A 14,839-nucleotide genomic window follows, 5' to 3' on the forward strand; every position below is an offset into this window, starting at 1 on the left:
GTTCTATTTTTAGTTTTTTAAGGAACCTCCATACTGTTCTCCATAGTGGCTGTATCAATTTACATTCCCACCAACAGTGCAGGAGGGTTCCCTTTTCTCCACACCCTCTCCAACATTTGTTGTTTGTAGAGTTTTTGATGATGGCCATTCTGACCGGTGTGATGTGATACCTCATGGTAGTTTCAATTTGCATTTCTCTAATGATTAGTGATGTTGAGCATCCTTTCATGTATTTGTTGGCCATCTGTATATCTTCTTTGGAGAAATGTCTATTTAGGTCTTCTGCCCATTTTTGGACTGGGTTGTTTATTTTTTTGATATGGAGCTGCATGAGCTCCTTGTAAATTTTGGAGATTAATCCTTTGTCAGTTGCTTCATTTGAAAATATTTTCTCCCATTCTGAGGGTTGTCTTTTCGTCTTGTTTATGGTTTCCTTTGCTGTGCAAAAGCTTTTAAGTTTCATCAGGTCCAATTTGTTTATTTTTTTTTTTTATTTCCATTACTCTAGGAGGTGGAGCAAAAAAGATATTTCCGTGATTTATGTCAAAGAGTGTTCTTCCTATGTTTTCCTCTAAGAATTTTATAGTGTCTGGCCTTACATTTAGGTCTTTAATCCATTCTGAGTTTATTTTTGTGTATGGTGTTAGGGAGTGTTCTAATTTATTTCTTTCACATGTAGCAGTCCAGTTTTCCCAGCACCACTTATTTAAGAGGCTGTCTTTTCTCCATTGTATATTCTTGCCTCCTTTATCAAAAATAAGGTGACCATATGTGCGTGGGTTTATCTCTGGACTTTCTATTCTGTTCCATTGATCTGTAATTCTGTTTTTGTGCCAGTACCTTACTGTAACTTTGTAGTATAGTCTGAAGTCCAGGAGCCTGCTTCTTCCAGCTCTGTTTTTCTTTCTCAAGGTTGCTTTGGCTATTTGGGGTGTTTTATGTTTCTCTGCCTATATTTTAATTGGGTATTTGTTGGTTTTTTTTTTTGGTACACGGGCCTCTCACTGCTGTGGCTTCTCCCATTGCGGAACACAGGCTCCGGACGTGCAGGCTCAGCAGCCATGGTCACGGGCCCAGCCGCTCCGCGGCATGTGGGATCCTCCCGGACCGGGTCACGAACCCGTGTTCCCTGCATCGGCAGGCGGACCCTCAACCACTGCGCCACCAGGGAAGCCCTGGGTATTTGTTTTTTGTGTTGTTGATCTGTGTGAGTTCTTTATATATTTTGGATATTAGCCCTTTATCAGATACATGATTTTCAAATATCCTCTTCCTTTTGGTAGGTTGTATTTTCATTTTGTCGATGGTTCCCTTTGTTGCCCAGAGGCTTTTTAGTTTGATATAGTCCCACTTGTTTATTTTTGCTTTTGTTTCCCTTGCCTGAGGAGACAGATCCAGAAAGATATTGCTAGAATGATGTCAGAGAGTGTACTGCCTATGTTTTCTTCTAGGAGTCTTAGGGTTTCAGGTCTTACATTCAAGTCTTTAATCCGTTTTGAATTGATTTTTGTGTATGATGTGAAATAGTGGTCTAGTTTCATTCTTTTGCATGTAGCTGTCCAGTTTTTCCCACACCATTTATTGGAGAGACTGTCCTCTCTCCATTGTTCTTTGCTCCTTTGCCAGAAATTAGTTGTCCATATATATGTGGATTTATTTTTAGGCTCTGAATTCTGTTTTATTGATCTATGTGTCTGGTTTTCTGCCAATACCAGTTTTAGTGTTTAATGACTGAAATTTGGGTTACAAAATATTTATTCAGGTTTTTAAAAAATAGCACTAACAAAAAGAAAAAAGTCCTATACTGGAATGCAAAATAAATTATCATTTTTTACACTTATCTTCTTTCTTTATTTTATTAATACTTTATTTGTTAGAGGAGCTTTAGGTTTATAGAAGAATTGAGTAGAAAGTACAGAGTTCCCATATATTCCCCTCACTTTCTGCCCTACCCACTAGTTATCCCTATTATTAACACCTTGCATTTGAGTGGTATGTTAGTTACCGTTGATGAATCAAGATGTCTTTCAGTGGGCAAATGGATAAATAAACAGTGGTACATCCACACAATGGAATATTACTGAACTCTAAAAAAGAAATGAGCAATCAAACCATGAAGGGGTGTGGAGGAACCCTAAATGCATATTACTAAGTTAACGAAACCAGTCTGAAAAGGCTATATACTGTTTGATTCCCATCTTGTGACATTCTGGGAAAAGAAGAATGATGGAAACAGTAAAAAGATCAGTGACTGCCAGGGGTTGGTGGTAGAGGGATGAATAGATGGAACACAGAGCATTTTTAAGGCAGTGAAAATACTCTGTATGATCCCATAATGATGGATACCTGTCAGTCTACTTTGGTCCAAACACACAGAAAGTAAACACCAAGAGTGAACCCTAATGTAAACTGTGAACACTGAGTGATAATGGTGTGTCAGTAGTATAGGTTCACTGATTGTAACAAACGTGCTACCCTGCTGGGGAATGTTGGTAACGGGGGAGGCTGTGCATGTGTGGGGACCGGGGGGATGTGGGGAATCTCTGCACTTTCTGCTCATTTTTGCTGTCAACCTAAAACTGCTCCAAAAAAGAAAGTCTGTTAAAAACAAAGTTAGCACTTTCTGAAATATGATTTTTTTAAGTCTAATTATAATTCCTAGACATCTTGATTTCTGTTTTAGTAATCAAGAATAATTATAAAGATTTGCTGTGCACCTGAAACTATTACAAAATTGTTATTTGGCGGTACCCCAATATAAAATAAACAGTTAAAAAAATGAATAATTATAAAGAAAGGAAAGTGATTTGGGGGTACTTTATTTAGCTGGCTGTATACTCTTTCATCTCTTTGATTTATTTAAAAACACTTATAGTAGGGGTATTGTTCTTCAGCTTCATTTTATGTATTGACGTTTCATGTGGCTTATGCTATAATCAAAGTGGTATCTGACATAGTTTTATCTTTTTCATTTTTACAGGTTAAACTGTTGTAATACTACTTTTTCCTTAGTGCCTATAAATGGCTTTTGGAAATCTTGTTTGTTGGTTTAGGAAAATGTGTACATATAGTGGTGAAATTTATCTATTGGGGGCTTGGGGTATGTGGTATAATTCTGTAAGTTGTAACAGAACCTACTTTAAGGTGTCAGTAATTTGATTTTCAAACATTTTTACTTCAGTGATTATTTTGGAAAGCAACAGCGTCAAAGTTGATATTAGAAACACAGATCTGGATCGCAAAATTGGTTGAGTGTGTTACAAATTGCTAACGTGCTATGTGTTCAGACTATTGCACAAAGTTGTGTTTTACATATCAAGTTTCTTCATACTTTCTGAGATTTTTCTGAGGTTTTAAGAACTTGGTATACAGGTAGATGTGGCTTTTCCGACATTAATTGTCCTTTTGTTGAGGTATTTCCGGATCCCTTTCCTTTTGCCTCATGCCTTATCTACCTCTAGTTTTCCCGCTTATTTTTATTTGTACCGCTCTTTTCAACTGAACATGCAGTTCTTCCTTTTCCACCTCTTCACCTGTTAATCCCTGAGTCCTGGAAGGGCTTTGGGTGGATCTGTGCTATCGCTTGGCATTTTTTCTTTGTGCTGCATGACTGTTTCCTCTCCCCATTCCCTCCTTTCCTCGCACCAACGCTTCCTTCATCATTCTCAGCAGTGATTTTGCTTTGTATTTCACGGTGAAAGTTGAGAAAGCACTTCCATTTGCCCTACTCTTTCCGGCTTTCCCACAGGAAGAGGTCTCTCTCCCATTCTCCTGAACTTCTTTCTTTACCTGTACCCTGGATTCCACACCCCCCTGCTCAGGATTGTTCTAGTACTCAGTTTTTCTCTCTCTCCTGTATCTTCAGCCTCTGGTCTGTTACCCCCGTGCCTTTTCTTGGACATAACAAGTTCAAATCACTCCTATTTCATATGTGTGTGTGTGCGTGCGTGCGTGTGTGTGTGTGTGTGTGTGTATAAATATAAATGAGAGCCATTTTCTCCCTAGCTTCCGTTTTATCTGTCTTCTCTCCATGCCAGCGCAGCTCAGAGATAGCCACTCTGCTCTTTGCAATCACTTCCTCAGTGTTTGTTTACTCCTCGTTTCCCTGGTGTCTGGCTACTCCTGCCACTCCACGGAAGCTCCATCAGTAAGGCTCCCTGCTCGCCTTTTAACGCCAGACCCCCTTCATTTGGTGACTAACAACATTGTCCTTTGACGCTACTGCTTCCTTTTCCCCGCAGTCTCTTCTCCTTAGGCCTCTGTGGTGTCATTTTGCTTTCTTCATCGTCTTTGTCTTACTTGTTCGTGTTCCTCTCCGCAGTGTGGCTCAGGGTCTCTGGCGTGTCCCTTACATATCGCTGTCCCCCCACGGGGGCTGTTCTTGTCACTAGTAGAGAGTCTTCTGATATTAGTAATTGCAGTTCCCCTAACTAGTCTGCTTACTTTCAGTCTAGTCCATTTCCAGTTCATTCATATTTCATTTGTCATTCATTCAATAAATACTTACTGAGTATTCTTTCCAAAGTGTAAGGCTATTTATGACATGCCTCAGCCGAAGATTCTTTAGATTTGCATTTCGGGGTAAACTGCAAATTCCTTAGCTCAGCTCAGCAAATGATGTTCTTTTTTATCTGGCCCTTCTCTGCTACTCTAGCCTTGTTTTTCATCGCTTCACTTCATACCTTCTTTTCAGTTTATGGAACTAATCGTACTTCCACAACATTCACGCATCTCTGCCTTCCATGCTGTTCTCCTGCGCTTCTTCTTTCTTTACTTACTAATATCCACTGATTCTTTAAAACCCATTTTAAGTGTTCTCCCCTCTGGGAGACTTCGTGACTCTCAGGTTGGGCTACTTTGAGATCCCAGGCACCCTCACTCCACTTCAATCATTAATTTACCAGATTATGTTTCCCTATGAGATGGAGACATCTTTGAAGGAAGAGACCTCATCTTATTCAGTTTTGTATTCCTAATACTTAGAATGGTGTTCAGTTCATAGTAGGTTCTCAATAAATAATTGCTTTTCTAGGAGTAAGGGAGCAAGTAAGGAGAAGTATAAGGTGCTGGGGGTTAAAGCCATGTTAGATGATTTTGCTGTCAATCAGAATATGTCCATTTTATAAACCTAATCAAGTGATGGGAGTGAAATTGCTGTGTATTCAGCATCTGCAGAAAGATTATTTTTTGTTTTGTTGTAAGGGAGATCTGAATAGTTAAATTGGGACAGAGAAGGTTGAATTAATCAGAGTTAATCGTTCAGCAAGAGTTTATTGAATGTGGTCTATAGGGAGGACTTGTGGAAGGAGAGGTACTGTACAGGACTATGGAAGCCAAGCATTCTTTTTGGGGCAGAGCGTTATAGTGAAAATAGGTTAATTTGACATTATCACTACCTAGCTATGTTTTTTTTTTTTTTCCCCTGGTTGTTAATGTTCTGAGAATTAAATAGACAAATATATGTAAACAGCTCAGTAAACTGTAATGCTCTATGAATTGAAGATGGTTGTCTTTCGTTTATTTTTATTTTCAGTATTTCTTGGTGATTATTTGATTCTTTTGGGACAGTTTGGTGCTGACATATTTCATAAAGAAGTCTGATTTTTTTTGCGGTACGCGGGCCTCTCACTGCTGTGGCCTCTCCCGTTGCGGAGCACAGGCTCCGGACGCGCAGGCTCAGCGGCCATGGCTCACGGGCCCAGCCGCTCCGCGGCACGTGGGATCTTCCCGGACCGGGGCACGAACCTGTGTTCCCTGCAACGGCAGGCCGACTCTCAACAACTGCGCCACCAGGGAAGCCCAAGTCTGATGTTTTTGTACTGAATAAAAAAGTATGTAGTAATGCAGTTTTATATAAAATGATTATAAGGATTATTGCTAGATTCTATACTAGAGACTTTTACTTTAGAATATATGGAAAAGAAAGATATAATACTCAGAGACTTACTGTTGCCTTTCCATTTTAGGTTGACTGTGCATTGTCACTTATTCGACTTGGAATGGAGCGGAATATTCCTGGTTTGCTGGTTCTCTGTGATAATTTGGTTACTCTGGAAGCACTGGTTTATGAAGCAGGGTGTGATTTAACCCTAACCTTGAAAGAACTCCAGCAGATGAAAGACATTGAAAAACTAAGACTACTGATGAATAGTGTAGGTTTTATTTTAAAACTTTCTTTTTAACTATTCTGTATGTACTTTGATTAATATGTGTCTCAAAGCCAAAGATGTAGTGTCCTTCAAACCAGAGAACTTAGTCAATAAAGGAAGGTTTCTTGACTTAAAAAAAAAAATCAAGTTTTATGAATAAATTACTGAAGGCATCCAAAACCCTTTTGGCTGGTTTTGTACCTTCTTTGCCCTTCATTCATACTTATCTGTATATGACTTTCTTCCCCCCTTCTAGCGAGGCATATTTAAATTAGCTGTCATTCTCATAATCACGTTTCTAATCCTTCACTTTGTTAAAATTCCCAACTACGTGTATATTCAGATGATTGGCTGGGTGGTTGTATGAAGAAACCATCTTGGCTTCAGGGTTTGTATGTGAAGGAGAATTTGCCCGGCCATTCTTAGATTTTTATGGGGAGGGGGGTCACTCGAGGCGGAAAGTACAGTCTCCAAAGTTAGGAACCAATTTGTACTGAGCCCACTTTTCCTCTCTTTCTCATGCCTCTCACCATCTTTTTTCCTCTTATCAATCCCCCTTTTCTCTTTGCCTCTGTCCCTACCTTCCTTTTCTCTTACTAATTTCTTTTCCCCTATGATCCACCCAGTGAAGATTGAGTTGTGTTACCTGCAAGATGCCTCTTAAGAGATTCAGGTGTGTCTCCTGGGATAAAGAAGAGAAGGGATTGTATAATTTCAGGGAGAATGAGTAAGAGTATGTGTGTCATTTGGAGTTTCGTGAAGGTGGATGTGAAGGGGTAAAACAAACAGAAGAAGAGGGAAAGGGTGGAAGAGAATCTGGGATTTCTCAAGTGGCTCCTTTCTAGAGCTTCCTTATGCATATCTCTCTCTGTTCTTAACCACCCCCACCCCCACCCCCAGCCCGCTAACTCTTTTTACACATACACATACATACACTTTGGGACAGAATCTCTCCTTGCTCTGGAAGACCTCAGGACCCAGCAGCAGCTGCAGCGTCTTTGTCTTCCAGGGCTGGGCTTAGGCTGCCGGGGCCCCCAGGGTGGTCGTGGCACTAAAGCGATGGACCCCAGTGCCCTTGCTGCTGTTACAGGCTCTGTCCACCCCAGGCAGAGGGTGATTATCCGGCTGCCTCTCAGCCTCCTTGTGAGGCGTGAGTTGGAGTATGTTTTAGAAAGTGTTGGCCTTTCATTGTTTCACATGAGTCTGATTATCCTTGAGCTGTAACTTGTCTGTTATTATCAGGTATTTAATTTAATGTGCGTTTGTTTTGGTGAATTACATTTTCAGTGTTCTGAGGACAATTATGTGACAAGTGCCTACCAGTGGATGGTTCCCTTTCTTCATCGTTGTGAGAAACAGTCTCCTGGTGTGGCTAATGAGCTATTAAAGGAATATTTAGTAACTTTAGCTAAAGGAGACTTAAAATTTCCCCTGAAGATATTTCAGCATTCCAAGCCTGATGTAAGTAGAAACTTTAACATCTTAAAAAAAAAAAATCTCTGTACTTTTTTTCCCTACAGAATTAGGTTTTATTTACAAAATTTTTTAATACTAGGCTTTGCAAGTAATTTCTCTTTAAACAGAAGGAGTAGTTATCATTTTATTCTTTAAAAGTGTTTTAGCAGTTTAGTCCAAAATTTCTTTGGAATTTTTTAAGATTATGTTTACTTTGATTGATTTACTCCAAAGTTTGTTGACTCTTTACTACCTTGTGGAAACTGGCAATACCAAAAAGACTAATAATTGAAAGGTATTGAATTCTTACTATAGAGGTAGGCACTTTACAAGTGTTAACTCATTTAATCCTTGTACCAATCCTATGATGCAGATATTTTTGATTCTATTACTATTACTGGAAAAGAACCTCGTGATAACAGAGGGGTTAGGCAATTGCCCGGGGTCACGGTAAGAAGTGGAACCTTGGGTTCAAACATAGGTTTTCTAGTTTCCCAGCTGTGTTCTCAACCATTATGCTTTACTGTAACACCAATAGAAGAAGAAGAAAAGACTTCTACCCTTGAGGACCTTCAAAGTATTTATTAAAATTTTTAGGATCCCATAACGAGATCTTATAATTATTCTTAATAACTCTTATATTTGCTGAAGACAGACCTATCTATCTATCTATCTGTCTATCTTTTTTATTGAAATCAAATCGTTGTTCAGATTGACTGGTGATAAATCGTTTTGTTAAGTGCGGGTTACTTTTGAAATGTAACTTACCTCTTAATTTAACCATAAATCAAATATACTGTTTCAAGGGATAGTGGCTCCCTTTCCATTGGAGGAGACTCAAGCAGTATGGCGTAGTCACTCGAGGCACTGACTTTGTAGTGAGAGTTAAAGCATGAGGTTGGGATTCAAGCAGAAGCATTGAAGGCCCCTTCTAATCCTAAATGCTAATTGAAAGTACTCCTTGTACTAGCCTTTGTTAGCAATTTGATGTCCTCTAAGGTATATGGTCATAGACCATTATAATCGAGATGAAAAGGAAAGCATTGCTTAGTTAATCTCACACGTTTCGTGGTTTCTGGAAGGGCTGTCTGTCAGAAGTATCTCTGCTCATTGGCTATTTAAAGTTTTCCATCTTCTCATAAGCACTTTCCATTTATTATTCTGATTTTAAACTCGGGGTGGTTTACTATGAGCCGAGGGTGGGTTGCTTATGACAGCAGAATGCTCTGTGAGGAGCAGGATGGGTTGAATATGAATGTTTTATGAGGAAGAAAGAAGTGACTTTAAATTCTTTCGAGTAATCTTGTTTGTGATCCTGCCGTACAGTCTTGTAAATCCTTTGTACGTAGTCAGCTTTTCGTTGTTTTTACTTGGCCATTTAGCATGTGCCTTTTGAATAAAATATATAGCCATTTGCCTTTCTTGAAATATGTCAAAATCAAAGCAGAGGATAATGGTGTGTTGCTGGGCTCTTCCTTTCCAATCCACCCTCTCTATTTCTATCGATGTTATCTTTGCACAGCACAAATTTGATCCTGTCATGATCTACAGAAAATCTCTGGTGGCCTACCATTGCCCGCAGGGTAAATGTTGGGCTCTCTTAGGTGGCGTGGAAGGTTCTTTGCGGTCTGCTTCTGGTCTACCTCTTCAGCCTCATTTCCCTTCATGAATGCACTGGTTTACACACACTAACTTTTCACCTCTTGACCCTGTCAGGTTCTTTCATGCCTTTTTGTGTTGTGTGAGGCTGTTTATCCTTTGCTTGTGATAATCAGGCCGCTTTCCTTCATTTAACAAATACCTGCCTACCCTTCAGGATCCTGCTGTGAAACCTCCGGGGACTTCTCTGTGCTAGGGTGGGCCTTGTAGCTGCCTCTAGAACAATGCATATCTCACTGTGCTGTCATTGCTTGTTCAAGTTTGTCTCCCCCTCTCTTTGTTTCCTGGGTCTGTCCTCTCTGTCTCCGGTGTCTCTGTGCTGCCAGGGACTAGCACAGTGCCTTGTAGAGAGCAAGTGCTCAGTGCATGTTGGCAGGGCAAATGAAGGAATGAATGATTAACTCTGGGTTTCATTATGATGCTTTAGGTCACTTGATTACATTTCTTTGCTGTGCTAGGATTGTCCTTGGAGCACTGTTGTTATTTTCCTTGACTGTTGGCAAAAAGAATTTATCTCGGATCTGCCATGAATCATGCACAAGGTATTTTTAGTGCTATAAAGGGAGCCGTGATTTCTGTATCCAACAGCTGAGGTTAAGGCATGCTGCATTAACAAATGACCTTGCAATCTTAGTAGTTGACAACAGCAAACGTCCATTTCTCACGAGTGTCATGTAGGCTGTGGTTGGGCTTCTGCTGTGTTCCATGTCTTGTTCATTCCAGGACTCAGGCTGAAAGAACAGTCCCCTTTTCTAACTCGTGGCACAGGAAAAAGAACAAAGTAGAACCACACAGTGGCTCTTAAAGCGTAGCTCCCAGTGTCTCAAATTACTCCCTCTCACATTTCACAGGCTGAAGGCTTTGTGGCCACACCTGGTGTTAATGCGGCGGGGAAGAACCATCCTCTACCAGAAAGAGGGGAGCGAATGATGGGAACAACGAGGCAAATACAAATTTGTCTTTTCAACCATCTCGTGTGTTTCAAACTCTTCCTCTCTTTTATAACATCCTGATTTTAAGCACTCATTTCTTATTTTAAGCCATTGCTCTTTGCTTGAATCCCTCTTTGGGAAGTGAAACTTGTGAAGTAACTTGGGCAAGTCTGGATAGAGATTACTTGGGAATAAAATATTCTACCTTCTCATATCGTTTTCTGTCTTTTATACTTTTTTTTTTTACGCATTTGTGCATCAGAACTATATGGATTAAAAAGAAAACAATTTTCTAGGCCCAACCCAGGTATAATAGATTAGAATTTGGGGGAATACGGAATATGCCACTCTTGTTTTTGCTGTTCCCACCATTCTCTTATGGTGAAGGTCACTTTAATCTGATCGACTATTGAGCTGTTTCAGGTTTCAAAAAGACTGTCCTATTTCCAGTTCTCCCGTATTCCTAGGGTGTGTCCAAATTAGAAGTATTGAATACTTACTAGACCCTTCTGCTTGTAGATACCAGACTGTATTCCAGTAATGGGGACAAATGGGAAAGTCTCCTTAACACTGTAAACTCTCAGCTGCAATTTCCTGTTGGCCTACTTTGGGCCCACACTCCTTAGGAAATCGAAAAGTGCCTCTAGGACTGTGCTGTTCAGTATCGTAGCCACTAGTCATGTGTGGTTGTATAAATTAAAATCTAAAATTGAAAACTGTTACCCAGTCTCACTAGTTTTCTATGCTATTCCCAGTATTTTACAGTTAGCAACAGTGCTACAACGAGTAACCTGTTTATATTTCTTTTGTATTATTGGCATATCTTCAGGGTATATTACTGCAAGGGGCTTCCGGGCTCTAAAGGCAGGACTGTGTCGGTATTACCACATTTCTCTCCAGACGGGTTGTTCTAATTTACATTTCCACCAGCAGTGTATGAGCATGGCTGTTTCTCCACAACTTTGCAGTCACAATTTGTTGTCATATTTAAAAGATTTTGCCACCATGATGGGTGAAAAATTACATTTCAAAGTACAAATTACATTTGTACTTCTCTAAATATGAGTGAATCTGAACATTTTCTCATGTGCTCGAGAGGCATTGTCGTTTTTGTGAATTGTCCATTCCTGCCTTTTCCCCACTTTTCACTTTGATTTTTGTTTCTTTGTGCCTTAACTTGTAGAAATTCATATATATTAGTGTAATTAGTCCTTTTTCTGTGGTTTCTGTTGTGACTATTTCACCCAGTGGGTAGGTTGTCTTTTGACTTTGTTTATGGTGTATTATGTCATGCAGAATTTTTTACAGTTTATTTTTTGTGTAATCAAATTGAGCAATTTTAAAAAAAATTGCTTCCGTATTTTGAGACATGGTGGGAAAGCCTTTTCCCATTACAAGGTTAAAGAAGAAATCACTCGTGTTTTCTTCTAGTACTTGTATGGCTTTATTTTTATGTTTAGACCCCTAATCTATTTGGAGTGTGTTCTTTTGCAGGGTGTGAGATACGGATCTGCTTTATGTTTTGCCTACTGCTACCTAGTTGTTGCAACACCATTTATTTAAAAAGTTTATCTGTACCTCAAGTGATTTGAGATGCCACCTTTGTCATATACAAAATTTCCATTTGTTTTGAGTCTAATTCTAGAGTTTCTCTATTGTTTTATTGGTCTGTTTGTCCATATGCTAAGTACCACAGTGTTTTAATTATAGAGATTTTATAGTCTGTTTTTAAAGTCTGGTATGGGTAGTATTCCTCTGTAGTGTTTTCTTCCCCCAGTTTTTTAAAAGTTATTCTTGTATATATATTTTTTCTATCTGAACTTTAGTATACGGTTCAGTCACCCTATTCAAGAATAGGGGACATCATTCTATTTGTTCATATCTTTCTTAGTGTCTTTTAGGAGTGTTTAAAATTTTTCCTTATGTAGGTTTTGCACATTTCTTGTTAAATCTATTCCTAACCACTTAATTTTCTGTTTACATTACAAATGGAGTTTTATTTACCCTCATTTTCTCTAACTTTATTGTTGGTGTATGTGAAAGTTATTGATTTTTGTATGATAGTTTTCAGTGATTCTTTCACTGTTTTACTGATTTCTTTTGTTGCTTGTTTTTCTGGGGTTTCCCAAGTATTCTAGCTTAACATCTGTTGTTCTTTTTCTAGTTGTCTACTAGTGCATAATTTTAAGACCTTTTAAAAGAAATTATGACTTTGTTACATTTTACCTTGCTGTGCAACATGGGAGAAAATTTGCTGCCCATGGTGAGGAGGATTTATTGATTTCCTGAAAAGTCCTAAATGGGCTCCCTTCTATTAGCTTGAGGTGGGACAAATGATGGTTTAATAGTGACCACTGAGGTATTAGTACAGGAATAACGAGAATAAAAGGAAGTGTGTCTTACTATATGAAGTTGGACATCTGTGGAGAGTCTAATAGGACAACAGTGGAAAGTATCTTAATGTGAGCATTATGATTCACATACACAGTAGAGTGTGTTAAGAAGGATATGCTGAGTGGCATAGGAAGAGTGCGGAAAGGTGCCATAGGAGTACAGAGAGGAATAAGAATTCACGTAGAGGGGCTTCCCTGGTGGCGCAGTGGTTGAGAGTCTGCCTGCCGATGCAGGGGACACGGGTTCGAGCCCTGGTCTGGGAGGATCCCGCATGCTGTGGAGCAACTGGGCCCATGAGCCACAACTACTGAGCCTGTGCTCCGCAATGAGAGGCCGCGATAGTGAGAGGCCCGCGCACCACGATGAGGAGTGGCCCCTGCTCGCCGCAACTGGAGAAACCCCTCACACAGAAATGAAGACCCAACACAGCCAAAAATGGATAAATAAATAAATATTAAAAAAAAAAAAAAAAAGAATTCACGTAGAGAGTAGTATGAGGATTTATTCCTCGGACCAGCAGTTATCAGGTATAAGCAAGAGCCTCTGGAAATCTGGGGAAGTCCAATTGAAGTCACCCAAATGGACATAAAACTGGATTATTCGGGAGGTTTTAGAGACTAAGGTTTTAAGAATTTCCTTGAGAAGACATTCCAGGTAGGAGTAGAATAAGACAAAGGGACGTAATCAGACTAATGCCGTGTTTAGGTAAAGGCAAATGATTTAAGCTGAGTGGACGAAAACTTTGAGCAGAGAGGTAGTGGTTCACAGGGCTGGGAAAGTGGGTGGGCACCAGGCCATGAAGGAGCCTGAGTGGAAGGCCAGAAGGTTACCCTTTACCTTTCACATTGAAAGTCTGCTTAAGGGTTTTGAACATACCTGATCAAATAGGGACTCTGGAACATTTAACTTTCAAGTGACACTTCAGCATCTCAGGGAGGGAAAGACAGGAAGCAGGAAGACGGAGGAAAGCATCGAGGGCCCTGGCTTCTGTTTCAGCTGGTTTCCCACGTCATTCCTTGACTGAAACTGGTTGCAGTTTTTTCATCTTCCTCAGATGCTTCCTTACCATATTTTTTTATTGTTTATTACCATATTTTTTCTCAGACTCTGCCGTTCTTCCGTACATGAAGCTCTTCTGCAGGATTGCGAGAACTAACACTTAGCTTGCGCTCTGGAGCCAGCTGCCTGCATTCAAATCCTGGCTTGACCGCGACCAGCTCTGTGCCTGGAGCAAGTTGTTCGTCCCCTCAGTGCCTCGATTTTCCCTTTATGTAAAATAGAAATGATACTAGCACTAACCTTACAGGATTGTTTTGAGGATTTGTGAATTAATGCACTTAAAGCGCTTAGAAACAGTACCTGGCACACAATAAGAGAATGGGAAAAGCTAGCTATTTTCGTTAATTTTTTTTTTTAACATCTGTATTGGAGTATAATTGCTTTACAATGGTGTGTTAGTTTCTGCTTTACTGACACTTTTGTTGTGCCCTGCTTGTCCCTATTTCACCAGTTTGTCACTTTGCAAACTTAGATAACTAACTCTTTGTCAAATGTTGATGTCAAATTCATGATATATTTCTTTATTTTTTTTTTTTTTTTTTTTTTTTTTTTGCGGTACGCGGGTCCCTCACTGTTGTGGCCTCTCCCGTCGCGGAGCACAGGCTCCGGACGCGCAGGCTCAGCGGCCACGGCTCACGGGCCCAGCCGCTCCGCGGCACGTGGGATCCTCCCGGACCGGGGCACGAACCCGCGCCCCCTGCCTCGGCAGGCGGACTCTCAACCACTGCGCCACCAGGGAAGCCCAATGATATATTTCTTAATACCTTGAAGAATCCTTTAACCCAAGTACTTTAGAAAACTTTTCTTCCCTGGTAACCTTACCAAGCTTTCGTCTTTCCATCCGTTTCTTCTTCTCATCCATTGATGTGGTTTTTCTACTGAGAAAATGCCTTTGTCTGGCAGCTTCTCTTCATCACTTTTTTCTCTGTTTTGTGAGTTTCTACTGAAATGTTGAAAAGTAGTAGATGGTTATCATGGAAATCATCTTAAGCTTATTTTGTTGTTGTAAAGGGCAAGGGCTCTAAGAAAATAGTTTCAAACTTCCATTTTGGTTTCGTGGTGGTAATAACGTAGGCATTCTACATGTATTACTTTATTTAATCCTCACAACAATGCTATTAAGATGTTAATATTCCAGTTTTATAGATGAGAAAAACAAGGCACAAATCTGTTATTTTTATATCCCAGAAA

At 39.9% G+C, this 14,839-nt stretch overlaps 1 protein-coding gene across 8 annotated transcripts in view; it reads left to right on the top strand.

Moving 5' to 3' along the window:
- Nucleotides 1-14,839, top strand: part of NBAS (NBAS subunit of NRZ tethering complex) — a 333,351-nt gene that overhangs the window by 135,195 nt on the left and 183,317 nt on the right. For 6 of the 8 annotated variants that reach the window (XM_067008085.1, XM_067008087.1, XM_059078230.2 and 3 more), the window contains 2 exons: nucleotides 5,967-6,152; nucleotides 7,437-7,610. The exons of the other annotated variants lie outside the window; for them this stretch is intronic. In XM_067008085.1, coding sequence (XP_066864186.1) covers nucleotides 5,967-6,152; nucleotides 7,437-7,610 — 360 coding nt within the window. The remainder of the gene's footprint in view (nucleotides 1-5,966; nucleotides 6,153-7,436; nucleotides 7,611-14,839) is intronic. 8 annotated transcript variants of the gene reach the window in all.

Source organism: Kogia breviceps, chromosome 11 (genome assembly GCF_026419965.1).
Source record: "Kogia breviceps isolate mKogBre1 chromosome 11, mKogBre1 haplotype 1, whole genome shotgun sequence".
NCBI lineage: Eukaryota > Metazoa > Chordata > Mammalia > Artiodactyla > Physeteridae > Kogia > Kogia breviceps.